Genomic DNA, 18,826 nt, shown 5'->3' on the forward strand with positions numbered 1-18,826 from the left:
TGATATTAGACACTGATTATTTCTGTTGTTGGTTTGGTTGATTTTGAAATCTGGGTTTTTTTAGGGGAATGAGAGGGGAAACTGGCTTCAGAACCTCAAATATGGTGTTTTTGGGCTTGGAAACAGGCAGTATGAGCATTTTAATAAGGTTCGGGGAAAAAAAAAAGACATTAAATATTACGGGCTTTTAGTCAACACTTCTTTTACCTTTTGGCTTCTGCTGACATTTGGTTTATGCTGTGTTTTAAAAAATAGATAGCTAAGGTGGTGGATGACTTGATTGCAGAACAGGGTATGTGTTTTGGATAGCCTGATTCCCTTTTCTTTTTCTTTATTATTTTTTTCTACATTTGGACGATATGGGCTTGTTGAGGTCATTGAAATTGATTAAGTGATATGTGACTTTGTCATCTTTGTATGCATTGCTAAATACCTACCTATTTCCATGAATTAGTTACAAAATCCCATCTTAACCAATGAACTTGCCTCTATCAATGGTATCTGCCTTACATTTGCTGGATTAATTTTATGGTTTACTTCAATTGATGAATTCATGACCCATTGTAATTGGTTGGAAACTTTGTGTCCTTTTCTGTTGAAATAAAAATTGCAGCACTGATTCAATTGGGATTTTGATCAATTTAGTGATTTGTTAAAGATTAATAAATATGATTTGTATTAAGTGCCATTCATTTCTCCTCATTATGTTACCTGTTAACGTCATGAGGAAAATGTGTCTTTTTAACCGATATAGGGCAGGGTCTTGTTCATTAGCTTCGTATTTTTTTGTTTTTAATATTATGTTTACTGAGTTTTGGTGATGCTGCTATGCTCACCCCTCTCCAGATGCACCTTTATGTGCAGCACGTGTGCTAAAAAATTAGGATTCAGTATGGTGCATTCATATTGGTCCACAATTATATGTTGAATGGGCACTTTGGCAAGTGTATTTTTAGCCATACAATCCTTATGTTGTATGCATTCATCTGCATGGTGGGGATCACCTTATGCATTGTTGGATATCCCATGCACTTGCCAGGTTGGCACTTGTGCTGTGTAAAGATGTGTTTGCAGGTGATTTTGCTTGCTCATTGATATTTTAAGTTAGATAGTCTTTAAAATGTTTCTGTATAATGTGCATAACAGTACATTCAAATTACACTACAAAAGAGGTGTTGTATTTATGGAGTTCTAGAAAGCTTGACCATTATCTAGAAACAATTGCATGTGAAATATGTGAGTGCTCATGTGAGTCACAATAGGAAAATTTATGCAAATCCAGTGCTCATGTGAGTCACAATAGGAAAATACAAATTTGGGCGGTATGCTTTATATGTATTACATTTTTTTTCTTAAATTATTATTGTGACTTGTTAATTTATAATTGTGACTTGTGATTGTGATTTGTAAGTTAGATAATTAGTTACCCGTTTGAGGATTTCTATGTGGCCATACATAGATATGGTGTGTTTTCTATGTGGCCATACATTGTAATTTCAGGTCATTCAATTGACCTTGGTGTTTTGAAAACCTTAGATTGATTATCTACTTGGTAGTTTGGTTTGATGTTTGTGTTTTACTGGTCCTTCAATTTAACAATGTTAGAATTGTCTACAGTCTATTTAATATTGATTAATATCGTGTTCTCCAAACATTGTGGATCTCATGTTGAAAGCTATCTATCAGGTGGATGGTAACTTATGATCGGATGCCATCATTTCTCATACACATAAGCACATGTACACACATGTATATTGAAAATGATCAAGTGCAAACATTTTCAATACCACAAACTTAGGTACAAATGACTTGTGTAACATTACTTCGGGAATTTGGCATGCAACCCAATTTCAATTTGTTCCTTGCTACAATACCTTGTTTTGGCATGCAACCCTTTGGCACTTAGCAAACTAGATTTCTGAAAAAGACAAATACGAGTAAAGACTTGCAGTTACTCTTTTGTTCAGCTGAGAAAACTGAAAGGGCATTTATTCAGCTGAAAAAACTGAAAGGGCATTTATTCATCAATTGTTAGGGACTGCCAATTCCAGCACTAGTAAAGACTTGCAGTTACTCTATTGATAATTTATCTTCCGAGATTTTGATTGTTTTGGATCTTCCAGTTTCACATTTTAGATAACTAGCCTGGTTTTTGGGATAGGTTATCTACAATGGGGCCAACTGATTTTCGTATGTTCCACATCCTCATCTGCATGTGAAGATGTACATGTGAGCTAGCAAACATCCACTATTTTTTTTTTATCTTTAAGCAGTTCTAAGTTCTTTTTTGTTATCTTCTCCACATGTTTCATTTACTACAATTTGCAAGCAGGTATTGTATTTATCGAGCTTTTCATTTCTTTCAGAGCTGTCCCGCATCTATTTCAAAGCTAGTCAGCGAGTGCATGGGGAGCCCATTGGAAGATGTCAGTGGCATGGTGTCTTCTTTGTTGTCATTTGGGGCATATGGAATGAGAAAAATAAGAGAAAATTTCAAGGGAAACAATTCCCAGTCTGTGGCATCCTTTGTAGGATCAATGGAGGCCTAGATTGGGCGACGACCATCCAGCACTTTAGAGGATTCTCAAGGAGGATGATCTATCAGGGCATGCACTAGCAATGGTAAGCAATTTTATTAGGTGGTAATTATTTAGACATTATAGGGAACTATACTATGAAACTATTATGTTCCTTAGTGTTGTATTGTTATTCGTGAATTGTAGGTGTTCTTCTTTCTTACTTTCCATAGAAACCAAAATCAAGCCTATCCAAAACATGGAGGGCCACAAGGATGCCTAAGTAGAGTATCTTAATATCACATGGTGGACTAACCAATTGCCAAAATGTCTAAGTTAATATCTGAATGCCAATGGCCTTTTGAGGAAGGGAAAAAAAATTTGAGTTGAATTGAGTTTTTTCTCCAGCTTTTCCTGTTTGTGTTTTTGTATATTGAGTTGAAGTGATTTGATCATTCCTCAATGCCGGGGTATTGAACATGCTAACTCTTTTAAACAGGCCCAGAAGAAGCTGTCGGCGATTGGATCGTGGGAGAACACAAAGAAGGCTTCTGTGGAAGCTCAGTTGAAAAAGATAAGAGGTAAGAAAGTTATGCTTTTGCATTAGATGTAGAGGAATGATCCAATACTAAACATTCATAGCTAAGTAAGTTAATCAAGCCTTCAATCTTCTTACTCGAGGGGCACTTGTACAAGATCTGGGCCATTCATTTATTTTGACCCAATGCAGATGGGCCATGTCGCTGAAAAACAGTCCAATTTCACTTTTATGCATTTATGATCTTCTTCTTTTATTTTTCATTTTCTTTCTTTCATTTCTTTCTTTTTAATCTGTAGATGGGAAATGCTGCAGCTGCATTTGGTGGAGGCTTGCCTCTTGGAATGACAAGAGTGAGAGAGGCAATGAGAAACAGAGGAGTTCAGAAACCAGAGCCAGGTAACAGCCTCATCGAGCTACATCCAACAATTTAGCTTGAATCAGAATTTTCAAGGACTGTTGTGGATGCATTTCTTTCTTGTGTAGCAGATTTTCTATATATGTTGTTAGACTTCCCTCTTCTCTTTCTGTACTTTTCTCTCCCAACTTTTCTTTTCTTTTCTTTTATTTTTTTCATTTTCTTTCTCCACCTGATTTGAAAATAGAAAGGGAATTCATATATATTACTCTCCTTCCACTGATAGACAATTCACTTTCTAGAATAAAATGGTAAATTCAATAGAGCTATTGCATCTATTTGTTTTTTTTTTTTGGCACCATTTAAAAATTGGCAGTGACTCATCCACCTTACATATCAGATTGATTTACAGCTATACACACCATCCATATTGTGGATCTCATTGTTGATGGAGCATTTCTAAAATCAGACATTTCTAAATTACACTGATCAAGCAATCCTAACCATCCAATTAATGTATATCATATGGATAGATGGTTAAAAATAAAAGTGAATGGTCCAAATTTGGAAGGACAAATCTGATGGTTAATGTTATCTTCTCAGTGAAGATTTTTTATTATGCACTTGTGCTCCATCCATAGATTTGGATGGTCTGGATTGCCATACAAGCATGCCATGTGTATGTCTAAAGTCTCACCACCAATTTCTAAATGGTGCAAAACTAACTCTTGACTCCCCTTGCTCAAGACCTGACCGATGACTCTCTTTTTTTTCTTTTTAAATTTATGGGCAGTGAAAATTATAATGATGGAGAAATTCCAAGTATCGCATGGTAGCTTATGCTCTGAGGGTTAAAATATTTCAATGGAGACGTATCCTATGGCAGTAGGATTGCGCCTACAACTAACCGACCGGTAAAAAATGGAAACAAATCTGTTGGGATAGTGCCCTTCATGGTGATGCTAGTTTTTTGAATTGGCCACTTGGATTCTGATTCACCCTAAGCAGAGTAGCAGACCTCCTTGAGTAGTAAACCTTGATGATGGTGATGCTGGTTCTAATTGAAAATAAGTTGGTCCATTTGTTCCACTCAAACATCTTTCTTTGGCAGTCCAGCAGACTATGAAACCGAACCTTTTCTGGGTCAAACAATTTGAGCTTGTTTTAGTTCTTTCATTTAAGCAGAGCAAGTTCGATTGGATCTTGCTTGCAGCCAGATGAATGCATAATATTTCTCAATTGGTTTTGATTAAATTATTGTTTGGTTTTATCTGAATTTTGCTGGATCTGAATTGGCATCAACCAATTCTCATTTTACCTTTGATTTGTTGTAGGAAAAATCAATGAACTGGAATTATCAAATGATAATGCTGAGAGTTCAGCGGATTTTTGTTCCGTAGACTCGGATTGGTCTTCTCCTGATAAGAGATCCATTTCATCAACTAATGTGTATAAGGTGAACTCCCAAGGAAGCTCAACAAGAACTCCAAATTCCGAGTTGTCTACAAGGTGGAGGCATACCCGCAATTTCTCACCCGCTGCAAGCCAATTAACACTCTACAAGGTAGAGAATCTCTTACAGCCTGTTTGAAGGCAAGTAGAGTGAACCTCAATGGCAGCTACACAGCTCACCAAAGATCGACAGAAGAAACCAGTCCCTTGGAAACAATGGCAATCATTGGCAATGAGGAGATCATTGACATTAACCAAGGTATTAGCTGCTTAGATTGGTGTATAATTAAAAAAAAAAAAAACTAGGATACATGTGGGTCACCTTTTCTTTTTTTTAGTACTTTTTTTTAATACTTTTTGATAAGAAAGATTTTCTCTATTGCTACGGATTTTAGGTAGCCGTGATCTCTATAGCTACGGATTTAAACCGTAACAAGATTTAAAGGGGTGAGATCCCATGGCTACGGTCGTACTGTGAGATAGTCATCTTTAGCTACGGATTTTATCCGTAGCTTTTGACCTATAGTCTGGTAGTGTAGCAAAAAACTGATAATTTAGCGGCGTCCAGCACAACTGTCAGTAAAGGTCCTGACCGCCGGTAAAGCCTTTACCGGCTGTTAACTAACCGCGGGCAAAGGATTTGCCCGCAGTTTTCTGGGCCTTTACCGGCGGTTTTGACCGCCGGCAAAGGCCAGTTTTCTTGTAGTGCCAATAGAGAAAGAAAGAGGAGACTGGGTGTTAGCTACACGCCGAGCTACCACCTAAAGCCTGGTTCCAATTCTAACTTTCCTTTTTCTTTCCTTCCCTTCTCTTTTTCCAATCGATCCCTAAACAATAGAATTCTGTTACATCTAACCAAGTCGATGCGATGTTTGGATGGGCCTAAACATGATAAGTTAGAACTTATCAACTTAGGCAACACGTAACTTATCTAAAGCATAATCTAAGTCGAGTTTCCTCAACCCTAATCTAACATCTAACTTCACCAAATCAGGTGGATTAGAGTAGAACCTGATCTTAAAATATGCCTTTGAGCATTCAACTTAGTAAATGACGACACCATAACCTAAGGTGAGGGATTCATTTAAGCTTACCCTGATTCAAGTAGATATAATTTATCTTGTCTTTTATAGACCTTGTTATCATGCTATTATGATTCTCTTCCTGCGATAGTTTTATTTACCACCAACAACTATTTGTTCTTTAGGAATGATGGTTAAGGCCTGAGTTTAATTATGTATACCTTTATTAATGTGGGTGATGGATACAAGCCTTGCCCTTACCTTTACCAATTTTATGAGTTCGCCATTGTAAATGCTATATTGTAAATCTAGCACCCAGTGTTATCAAATTTTGTTATGCCAAATCATTTAAAATATGTATCATGTATTGATAAGATGAATAGATCCACTTCATGCATTTTAAAGTTGTCTAAGTCTTCAATGAACTTCTCTATGTATTCAAGTTGAAGAAGCATTGTCGAAGTTCAAGATTTCAAGCTCTAGTACAAGTACAAGTTCAAGGCTCAAGTTCAAGTTTAATCTTCAAGTTCAGTACTTTAAAGACTCAAGAACTCAAGTCTTTACTCAAGCTCAAGTTCAAGATTTAAAGACAAGCTTCAAGTATTTCAAGTGTATGAATTAGCAGAGCAAACGATGTTTCAATTGTTCAAACTCACAAACAAGGCATGGATGACCCTAAATTGACATAGGTTAGGTCATATTCATTGCATATGCTATGTGGGTCATTTCATAAGTTTATAGGTCATTTCCTCAACCAGTCCTAGTCTTTATTCGACTAGTCCAAGCTCTGGCTCGACCAGTCCAAGATTTGTTGCAAATTTTTAGAATTTTCTGTTGAAACCTCGACCAATCATGGAGACTACTCGACCAGTCGAGTGAACAGTGCTCGACCAGTCGTGCAGGCTCGACTCAAAGTCCAGCAAGGTTTTTTAGTCTCACTCAACCAGTTGAGTGCATTGCTCGACCAGTCGAGTAACGACCTTATCTTATCACGCCAAAAATTTTGAAATTTGGTTGGTCCTTCAACCCGTCGAACTGACCCTTAGACCAGTCGAGAGAACAGTATTTTCACCTATAAATAGAGGACTAATCTCAGAGTTTTTCATTCATTCCAAGCGATATCAAACCATCACCCTGAGAGATAAGTTTCTGCACTTCTTAAGCTATATTGTGTTCATTTTAAATTCTCTTAAATAGCTTTTTGTATTTGATTTTGTGATCTCCATTCAACTCTATTTATTTAAAAAAGGGAATTGTGATTTTACCCTCTTTGAGATCAAAATCAAATCAATCTAGCCGACGCTGAATTAATTTAAAAAACATTTAGATCTAGAACCTTTCATTTGTGAGACTGGACATTGAACGCCTTCGTCTACATCAGATTGGTTCTACCGGGCTTCTTCAAGAAGGAGAATTTTCCAGACAAGTACCATTTATTTTTTGTGTATCTTTTATGGTTTGTGAGGTTGTGCATGAAAATTTCATTTTTAGTTTTGTCTGAGGTGATCTAGAAAATCTCAGAGTGTGGGATTTTTGTAATTGTGTAAGCCCATCTAAAGACACAATTGTGAAGGTTTTAATGTGAACCTTGGAAAACCTTTTTCATAGTGACAGTTAATATCCCGAGGGTTTGGATATTAGGAGTGGAGTAGTTGTGTGGTTGTTTTTCTAACAGTTGGTGTACACACAAACGAACCACTATAATTCCTGGATTTATGGTGGATGATTAAATTTGGTTGTGTGTGAATGTTGTAATTTACTTTATACACTTATGGTGAATGGTGTAATTTACTTTATGCATTTGTGGTGAATGTTGTAATAACTTAGTTTATTTCCTTTATCTTTTTATTAGTTTGGGTTTTTTATACTTACAAATGTTCTAGTAAGGTTGTCCTACCATAAGCCTTTGGTTTTTGGTGTTAGATTATCCTTAGAACTAAGTTTGTATCAACCTCCCAAGACTAGTACATTTGAGGTTGCTATTTACTTATATTATTTTATTATTTGATTGTACTATCTATCTTTGTATTCTGCATTTTTTTAAAATTTAGCATAGTCCTATTCACCCCCACCCCCAACTTTAAACTCGGCCTTTTCACATGGTATCAGAGCCTAATAACTCCTTTTTATTTGAATTCATTTTCTGAGCTAACCGATCTGAGCTTATAAGATGTGAATTTTTGATAGCCTCTCAATTACTAGGCCTCCACCTTTTAATGGCTCCACTTATGCCTATTGGAAAGCTAAAATGAAGATCTTTTGAAGGTCCATATATGAGAGCGTGTGGCAAGCCACAGTGACTAGATGGACCCCTCCTACCACTAAAGTTCTAGGCACTAATGGAACTAAATCTATTAAAGTTACACCTTATTTTTCATAGACCACACTTCAAAAAAATGAGAGTAGTGCCAATGCAAAGGCTTTAAATGCAATCACTTGTACACTATCACCGAATGAATTCAAAAGAATTATATCTTGTGATACTGCAAAGCAAGCCTGAAACATTCTAAAAATGACACACGAGGGTACGTGTAAGACCCACATTATAGTCTGTACCATTCCTTAGATTTCCGCGATCCTCCCTGTCGAATTCCGGCGACCCATGACCTGTAACCGGCATTTGTGCCCGACCTTGAGTCACACGTGTCAACCAAAGTCAACTCAACCAGAGATTTGTACCCTAGCGATCGTGCCATCACCGCGATTCCGATGCCGCATCTCGAGCGTCGAGGCAATACCCAGGCCTGGAGATGTGGGCCCGCGTTCAATTCGAGGAAAACACTGCGCGTTGCAAAACCCAAGAGAATCTCTACCCAAATGTCACCTCAATCAATCAATAAATCCCATCAAAGGTCAAGTCCATGTCAAGTACACACATCACCCAACACATCACTCAACCCATCACAACCCATACCTCTCTTACACAAGTAACCTCAAAAGTCAACAAATTTCTTACACAACCCATCCCTCTCTCCCATCCATCACTCCATCCTATCTCCTCTCTCTCTTATTTCTCCCTTCTCTTCCAAGCAACCCAAGCTCCTACGTATGAACTTTCCAAGCTCTCATGGAGAAGCTCTAGTGTGACCCACTTCCTACCCTCTCATCTCCCATCTCAACCATCATAACTTCATCATCTTCCGTTAAGATCGAAGCCAAGGAGACTACTTTTCCTAGGAGCCAAGAAGAAGAAGATGGTGGGTGAATCTTGGGTTTACACTTTGAGTTTTTTGTGATTCAAGGGCCCACATATGGTGGGACCCATCTAGATGTATGCCTTGTATTAAAGAGGGGCCTATAGTGGTGAGGTCCCTCCATTGCCATACAATCTCTCTCTCTCTCTCTCTCTCTCTCTCTCTCTCTCTCTCTCTCTCTCTCTTCCTTTTCTTTTGTATGTATGGTGATGATGATGAAGAGGTGTATGGCCCACCTGATGTGTTTATGTGTGGCCCACCAACATGCGTTATATCCATGCCATCTAACCGCGGAGCCCACCTTGTTGTACTGTCCAACAGACGGGCTTGCTATCGTCCATCTGGACAGTCCCAGACGAAGGGAAATACAATATCAGCTTGATCTTATTAGCTGGTGGGTCCCACATGTGTGGACCCACCTTTAAATACATATGTTGTATATCTGCACCATCCATCAGGACAGTGCCATGTGGGCCCTTTTATGTATGAAATAACATCCAGACCATGGAAGGCCTGGACGTAGGTAGTTAAATAAATAAATAAATAAATAACATATATATAAAATATAATATATATATATATAATATTTTTTATATATATATATACCATATATATATGGTGGGCCCCACATGGGACCCACTTGTATGAGAGAAGTGGAGTGGGTGGTGAGTCTCACAGTAGCTCTTCAGCTGTTGTTTGACGTCACCAAGTTCTGTGGACCCACCATATATTTATGGATCTTATCCACACCATCCATTTGTCCAGATGGTGGGACCCACTTCAACACATGTATTCTCCATCACCACCGTTCAGAATGTTTGGATGGTGCAGTGGGCTCTAACATGATGTATGTGCCTCAAATCCACACCGTCCAGACCTCTGGATGGTGGGCTGATCACGAGGTATGCGTTATATCTAAACCGTCCACCCATTTTTTTACTAGTGGGCCACCTTGAGGTATGTGCGGTGGGCCCCACATAGGACTCATCTTCCTAAGCTAGATTAGCTAGAGTACCCTCGCACCAGCTAATAGCTGCTGTAATTACGACAGTAGGTCATAGGCCACGCCTTGTTGTACACATTGTGGCCCACACTGTCCAGATGGCTAGACAGTGGGCCACGCCGTGATGTATATGTTATATCCTACCATCTATCAGGTGGACCACACTGCAAAAATCAATGGGATTGAATTCTTATAGAAGCATTTGGGGCCACAGATGTCTTGGATTAATATGAAATTTATTTTTCATCTTAATTCAGGTCTTTACAACCTTATGAACAGATTGGGTGGGAAATGAACATTAGGGTGGGCCCTATGAGCTTTAAACAATGAAAATCATTATTCCCACTGCTATTTATAGTGTAGCCTATATGATGTAGCCCACTTGTTATATATGAGGCCCAGCGTCAAGGCCCATGGACGAGGCCAATGTGATGTATTCGAGGCCCATGAGCGCGGGCAATGTGATGTATTCGAGGCCCATGGGCGAGGCCAATGTGATGTATTCAAGGCCCATGAGCGAGGCCAATGTGATGTATTCAAGGCCCATAGGGTGTGGCCATCGTGTTATATGTGAGGCCCATGAATGAGGCACAATACGATGTATGTGGGGCCCGTTGCATTGTATATGAATCCCTTGTGTGAGGCCATGGGCTCACTATACGTGTGGCTCTATGTGGGCCACTCCTTGGGAGCAATGTTAATTAGATGTCCACATTAATGGGCAATGATGGTTAGATGTCCTCATTATGACCTTCCCTTAGGCCTTGTTAGGCCCATTAGCATCATTCTCTAAGTGGGTTGACCTTAATTATTGGGCCCCATTTACATGCTCCATCTATTCTCATTGGGCTAACCCAAGATGTTGGCCCCCATTAGTTGTTGCTGGGATTACTTCTTTTATTTTGGAGTCCATCTAGGACTCATATGGGTGCCCTAGGGCATCTAGCAGGCCATGCAATAGTATGGTGAAGGAACCCTTTCTGGATCCCTAGGATTGTGGGTAAGCTGCTTAGGTTCAACATTGATATAAGGGGAAATACATGTTCATCATATAATATGCTTAGTATAGCTCCATGATTCATGCCCATACGCATCATATGTGTGCTTGATATGAGGGATGATTAATCATAGTACATGTCATTTGCAGATTATTATGGGACTCCCTGATAAGGGGAGTTGCCTACATGAGCGCGTGATACGCGCTAGATTGCTGCATGACTAGATAGTGTAATTCATGCATCTCGCATTGTGTAACATGACTACTGTACGCCATAGCGTCATCAGGGTCGTAGCCTCTATAGACATATCGTGGTTGGCAGGATTGGACACCAAAAATCTTATTCTACATGGGGTGCTATAGATGTCCCTAGGTCAAATTTTCTAAACCCTTATGGTACCAGGAGCTTGCTCCAATGTTTAGACCAAGTGGATGCATGAGCATCAAGTGCCAATTACTAGAAGGTCATGCTTTTCACTGTGCCATGGTCAGTTGGAATGGGGTGCGGCCTTACCCGCCCGAGAGGAGGGGGTAAAGCTAGGCTGAGTTTGACCAACTCGAGGAACGGGTCCGCTATCGACAAGCTGATCCCGATATTGGCAAGCGAATAGTGATGTCTCTTCCACTCACCTTATTGCATGCGATGGGCCAGCAATCTATTTTAAAGTGTACTAGACCCCGGTGATATTTCAGAATTGAGCTATATTGATATGTGGACTTAGATGAGGATTGGTATTCTTGAGTTGCATCTCGCATCGCATGGCCTTGGTATGGCCGACATCATTCATGCCTTGCATCACATAGCCTTGATACGGCTAATAGTATTCATGCATTCATCAGCATATTCAGCATTACTCTGATACTGCATAATTATATTACTACCTTGCGCACACACTTTCACCACCCTCTAAGCTTTCCATAAGCTTATGCATAACTGTTGCGTGCAAGTGACATTGGATCGCAGCAGCGCTGAGGTAGGAGCACATAGTAGATCATCTTAGAGCTTTTGTCTATCATCATTGTATTTCCCTTTATGCACACTGTACTTATAAGTTTTTAATCATAGTGAAAATATGATGGAGTGTTTGGTTGTTGTTTGTGGGTTATGTCTTTGATTATGCTTATTACGAATTAAACGGATGTTGAAAATCATCCTTGTAGGATCTCAGGATTAAAACCTAGTAAATAGGTACCAGGATCCGAGAATGGGGTACTACGGAGGCTGTCGGTGTCGGATTCGGCAATCGAGAATTCTGTGAGTCCGGTTTCTGAGTTTAGGACGTGACAGTACGACTATTGTCAAGAAATCTAAACTTCAAATCCTCACCACTTGGTTTGAGTAGATACATATGGAAGAAAGTGAAACTTTCATAGAGTTCTATACTAAGTTAAATGACATAGTCAACTCTATGTGAGGTCTTGGTGATAATATCCCAGAAAATAAAGTCTGTGCAAAGATATTGCGCTCATTGCCGGATAGGTTCAATTCTAAGGTCACTGCCATTCAGGAACTTCGTGCTACAGATAATATGAGGGTTGAAGAGCTTGTTGGTTCTTTACAAACCTACGAGTTAAATTTTAAGGCTCCTAAAGGTAAATCCATAGCCCTTAAGTCTACTAAAAATATTTCTCAAAATAATACTGGTAATTCTGTTTGTGAAACTTCGGAAGATGATATGGCACTATTAGCCAAGAAGTTTTATAAAATTTTCAAAAGCAAAAAAGAGGGTAGATTTTCAAAAACCTTTTGAAAAGAAAAGGACTAGATCTAGAAATTGGAAATCTATTAAAGACTGCCAATGTTTCAACTGCCAAGAATACGGGCATTTAGCAAACAAATGTCCAAAAAGGGACAAACCTAAGAAGAAAGGTATGATGGCCACATGGGATGAGTCATCTTGCTCTGAAGCTTCTTCTGAGTCAGATGATTCTAAACCCGAGTCTACTAATGAGGTCAAGGCCTTAATGACTCTAGCCAGAGTAACTTCCTCAGGCAGTTGTAATTTAACTTATGATAAAAATCTAAGAAGCAACCCTGAAAATGATGATGATTTACAAGATGCCTATAATGCCCTATACAGGGAAAGTTGCAAGATAGTTATAAAACTAAAACTTCAAAAAGAAATTTTTTTAAAGTTAATAGAAGATTTTGATAACCTAGTTGTAGAAAAATCATATTTTTTTGATTATTTTAAAAAAGCTATGTGTAATTTAGATTTCAAAACATCCCAAGTTGAAAATCTTAAATCAGAAAATGAAATATTAAAACTAAAAGTCTCTTCTCTCTTAAGTTTGAAGGATACTTGGAGGTATGCCTAGGGTGATCCTAAACTAGAAAGACTGCTAACCGGATCAAGGAAATGTGGCGATAGATCTAGTCTGGGCTATGATAAGAATACACCTCCTAAAAGTAAGTCCACTCCACCTAAGTTTGTTAAAGGGGAGTCCTCTAACTCAAAAGGGAAAATTCTGAATCAAAATAGTTTCAAAAATCCTAAAACTTTTCAGGCTATGAAATTTAAAAGCAACCATATCAATTATAGAAATCAGAATCATAACCCCCTTAGCTGAGAAAATTGTAGATTTACTCAAGGAGCTTCTAAAATCTAACTTGAATGGTAGAATATATAACAATTACAAGCGTGGAAAAACCAACTATGCTCTAACCCAAAACAGTAATGAAATGGGTCCCTAAGGTTGCTTGTCTGGTTTCCCACACCACTTTCAAGGCTTCAAGTCAATCACAGTGGTACCTAGACAGTGGTTGTTCTAAACACATGACAGGTGACAAAGATTTGTTCACCAATCTTAAAGATGTGACTGATGGCTTAATCACATTCGGTGATGGTAGCAACTGCAGAATTGTTGGTCAAGGTACGGTTCAACTCTTTAATCTTCCTCCATTTGAGAATGTTTTGTTTGAAGAGGGCCTTAAGCATAATCTCTTAAGCATTTCTCAAATTTGTGATAATAAACATAGCGTCAAATTTACCAACCAAGGGTGTGAGATTTCTAATAAGAATGGTTCTGTGATATTAACTAGTCGCAGAACATCTGAGAACTACTATATAGTCAGTGATTCAAGCTCGTGTAAGTTATCGAGTTACATGGTCCAAACCAATGAGACCGAACTATGGCATAAACGCCTAGGACATGTACACTACTGTAATCTTTATAGACTGAGTAAAGGTGAAGTAATAAGAGGTCTACCCAAGTTAAAGAAAATGGATAAAATTTGTGGCGAATGTTAGATTAGAAAACAAATTAAGAGTGCTCACAAGAAAGTGAACTCCAATGCCACATCCAAATCCCTTGAACTCCTCCACATGGATCTCGTTGGACCTACTAGAACGGAGAGTCGAGGCAGTAAGAAATATATTCTGGTAATAGTAGATGATTTTACCAACTATACATGGGTATTTTCATAAGAGAGAAATCTGAAACTCTCGATGAACTGAAAAGGGTACTCAAGCGTATCTAAACTGAGAATGAATCACACGTCTCTAAAATCCGTAGTGATCATGGTTCTGAAATTGACAATAGTAGTTTTAAGAAGTTCTGTAGCAATCATGATATATCGCATGAATTTTCTGCTCCTAAGACACCTCAACAAAATGGGGTTGTTGAAAGAAAAAATTATGTGCTTCAAGAAATGGCTAATGTGATATTAAACAGCATGAAACTTCCTAAAAAATTTTGGGCTGAAGCAGTGAACACGACTTGTTATAATATTAACTGTGTTTATACTAGAGAGTCAATAATAAGACTGCATATGAACTGTGGTTAGAAGAAGCCAATAGTCAAATACTTTCTAGTTTTTGGCAGCAAATGTTATATTCTACGTGACCAAAAAAATCTGGAAAAATTCGACACTAAAAGTGACGAGGATATTTTCCTAAAATATGCACTAAATAGTCGAGCGTATCATGTTCTCAACAAGAGGACTGGTGTAATTCAGGATCCATTAATGTGGTTATAGATGATCACCTGAATACACCTGTCTTGAGTTCAGAAGATGATAAAGTCTCTTTGTTTGATAAACCAGACTCTTCATCCAATCAAAATAATACTGAACTGCGGTTAGTTAAAGACCATCTAACTAATCAAATTCTGAGGAACCCTCTCACTAGTGTGCGCACTCGTAAACAATTAAAAAACATTTGTAATTATGTGTGCTTCATATCCTAGATTGAGCCAGCCAATGTAAAAGAAGCACTTACTGATGAAAACTGGATAGTGGCTATGCAAGATGAACTTAATCAATTCATAAGGAATGATGTATGGTACTTAGTTCCTAAACCTAATGATAAACATATTATTATAACTAAATGGATCTTGAAAAATAAGTCTAATGAATTAGGTAATATTATAAGAAACAAGGCTAGACTGGTTGTACAAGGGTACACTCAGATAGAAGGCAATGATTATGATGAAACCTTTACCCCAGTAGCTCGTCTTGAATCTATCAGAGTGTTCATTTTCATTGCTTGTTAAAAAAAATTTTAAATCTATTAAATGGATGTCAAGAGTGCTTTTTTGAACAATAATCTGAATGAGGAAGTATATGTAGAACAACCTACTAGTTTTGAAGATCCTAAACATACTGATCGTGTTTATCGCCTGAAAAAGGTACTCCTTGGATTAAAACAAGCTCCCAGAGTGTGGAACGAGAAATTGACTAAGTTTCTACTAAGTCATAACTTTGTAATGGGGAGTGTTGATAAGACACTGTTTGTAAAGAAACACAATAATCACATATTGATAGTACAGATATATGTTGATGACATTATTTATGGATCTACTTGTTCTAACATGTCTATTGAGTTTGCAAATTTGATGACGTCCAAGTTCGAAATGAGCATGGTTGGAAAACTGAATTATTTTTTAGGTCTACAAGTGAAACAACTTGTAGACAGGATCTTTATTTCTCAAACCAAGTATGCTCTAAACTTAGTGAAAAAGTTTGGATTTGAGAGCGGTAAAAACTTCAATACTCTTATGAGTACAACACTTAAGCTCTCTAAGGATTTAACAGGTAAAAGTGTAGATCCTAAGTTGTATCGCAATATGATAGGTAGTTTATTATATTTAACTGTGAGCCGACCTGATATTACATTTAGCATAGGAATCAGTGCTAGATATCAATCTAACCTTAAAGAATCCCACCTGATTGTTGTTAAGCATATTTTGAGATATGTCGCAAGTACGACCAATCTTGGTCTTTGGTATCCTCATGATACTAATGTTCAATTAGCTGGTTATACGAATGCTGATTAGGCTGGTAATATTGATGACCGCAAGTCTACCAGCGGTGGATGTTTTTATGTTGGGAACTGTCTTGTTTCATGGCATAATAAGAAACAGAGCTCCGTATCGCTTTCCACAATTGAGGCTGAGTATATTGCAGCCGGTAATGTATGCACTCAGCTTGTGAGGATGAAGAGAAAGTTAAATGATTACGGATTTGCGCAAGATTCTATGGTTCAGTATTGAGATAATTCTAGTGCAATCAACATTTCTAAAAATCTGATCCAGCATTCACGAACTAAGCATATTGACATTAGATATCATTATATTCATGAATTAGTGGAAGATAAGATTATTTCATTGGATTATATTCAAATAGAAAATCAACTTATAGACATTTTCATAAAACCACTTGACAGAAACAGGTTTGCTAAATTGAAATTAGATATTGGTATGTGTAATGTGATCTGAGTTAATTATGTTTGCTTGTACTATATTGTATGTGTTTATTTTTTTAAAATAAAAAATTGCTGAAAAAATGGACATTTTAAAGGTTGCACGACCAGTCGAGTAGCTCAGGTTTGGGGGTTTTAAATGTGCAAAAAGTAACTTTTTCTTCATTTCTCTCCTCTTCTCCAACAAACCCTTCCACGACCGATCGAACCCACCTTCGATTGATACTTGGTTAGTGCATCTTTTCTATTTTCCTTTTGGATTTAGGATCTTTGCACTTCTATTTTCTTGATTTTGTGGTTTATTTCAAGTTTTCTTGTAGTTTCTTTGGTTTTTTAGCATAAAATTTGATTTGGGAGAAATCCTCCATTCTTTTCTTATATTCCTTTTGTACATTGTGTAATGGAGAGTAGATACAAGAAGAGATCCTCTCGTGATCCCTCTTCTTCCCGTTCCGCATCGATTACGGTGCATACTCTTTGACCACCCAAAGAGGACCCCGAATATGTGCAAGATATTTGTCTCCGTAATGTAATTATTGAGTGGATAGTTAACTCCAATCATTTGATTCCTTTCAATATCGTTCCCCTCCTCGAAGCTATAGGATGCTCTAACATTTTGAATTGGGGTGGTCCTGCATACCGGTCCATTACACAAGCCATGTTTGCTTATATAAGTGACTTCTCTATTGAAAATTTAACTTTTACTATGATAACTAGAGAAGGTCCAGTTGATGTAGACCATCACTCGATATCTCGTTTGATGGATATTCCTGTGAATGATGAAGGAATACCTATCTCTACGTTAGTTGTGAGACCGTTTGAATCTGAAAAACGTATGCTAACTAGAGTGTTATGCAACATGAATGCGGAATGGAACTCTGGTATTGTGCTCGGTTTCAAAAATATGTTACCCAGATACAGGATTCTTCATCATATTTTCATTTCTAATGTGTATCCTCGATCTGGTAACAAAACTAAGTTAACTTCTTTCATGGCTTGCATACTTCAATCAATTGATTCTAGTGTTCAAATATGTCTTCCTTCTCTTATTTGTTATATCATTATTTAGTTTCGTCTCCATCCTAGCCATAGTGATATGCCCTTTGCATATCTGATGACCACGCTAGCTATTCATAGTCTTGTGGTTATGCCTGTTGGAGAAGCTCATATTTCTCATCTACCCTTCAACAATTCCAACATTAATAAGATGAATCTAAGGTAGGTACCCGGCCAAGTTGATAGGGATGATGTAGGAGCTGGTAAAGAAGCTGGAGATGAAGATGCTTTACCTGCTAATGATGTAAACATGGATGATTTATTTAATGAGTTAGAATCTGATTTGAGGCTGATCCTGATGAGCGGTTGAGAACCCTAGAGGAGGAGGTGGAAGGTTTGCATGTATCCCAAGAAACTTAATTCAAATATATGTGCAAATACGTTGGGCGCATTAACAAAAGATTACATCAGATTGATCCTTCTATCCCTGCTCCTTCTTCTAGTTCTGATTAGACTCTTTTCATTTTGGGCATGTATTAATTTTTAACTTTTATTTGCGCTTGGATAGTATTTGAGCATGTGAACATGACTTTATGTTTCCTGAATATATTTTACTGATCGTGTTTATGTTATTTACTTTCTTATTTCTTACACTTCTCATATCTCTTTGATTATATCATCTGATTGTATTTCTTTCCTTTGTCATATTATGACAAAAAGGGGGAGAAAATGTCGTATTAATGCTTTATAATGATTGGGGATGTGTGATTGTAGATATGGTGTATTTTTCTAGATTGGACATGTATTTAATTTATACAGGTTCTACATATGTGAGGGAGATTATTCGTTACACATTTGGTGCACGATTCTTTATTTAGTTTTGTCACAAATTTGACAAAGGGGGAGATTGTAAATGCTATATTGTAAATCTAGCACCTAGTGTTGTCAAATTTTGTTATGCCAAATCATTTAAAATCTATATCATGTATTAATGAGAAGAATAGATCAGCTTCGTGCATTTTAAAGTTGTCCAAGTCTTCATCGAACT

At 37.6% G+C, this 18,826-nt stretch overlaps 1 protein-coding gene across 1 annotated transcript in view; it reads left to right on the forward strand.

Moving 5' to 3' along the window:
• Window positions 1-2,405: 2,405 nt before the first annotated feature.
• Window positions 2,406-18,826, forward strand: part of LOC131245687 (uncharacterized) — a 113,755-nt gene continuing 97,334 nt past the window's right edge. The window contains exons 1-3 of the mRNA XM_058245298.1: window positions 2,406-2,528; window positions 3,016-3,097; window positions 3,354-3,453. Coding sequence (XP_058101281.1) covers window positions 2,406-2,528; window positions 3,016-3,097; window positions 3,354-3,453 — 305 coding nt within the window. The remainder of the gene's footprint in view (window positions 2,529-3,015; window positions 3,098-3,353; window positions 3,454-18,826) is intronic.

The sequence above is a fragment of the Magnolia sinica genome, chromosome 1 (assembly GCF_029962835.1).
Source record: "Magnolia sinica isolate HGM2019 chromosome 1, MsV1, whole genome shotgun sequence".
Classification (NCBI taxonomy): Eukaryota; Viridiplantae; Streptophyta; class Magnoliopsida; order Magnoliales; family Magnoliaceae; genus Magnolia; species Magnolia sinica.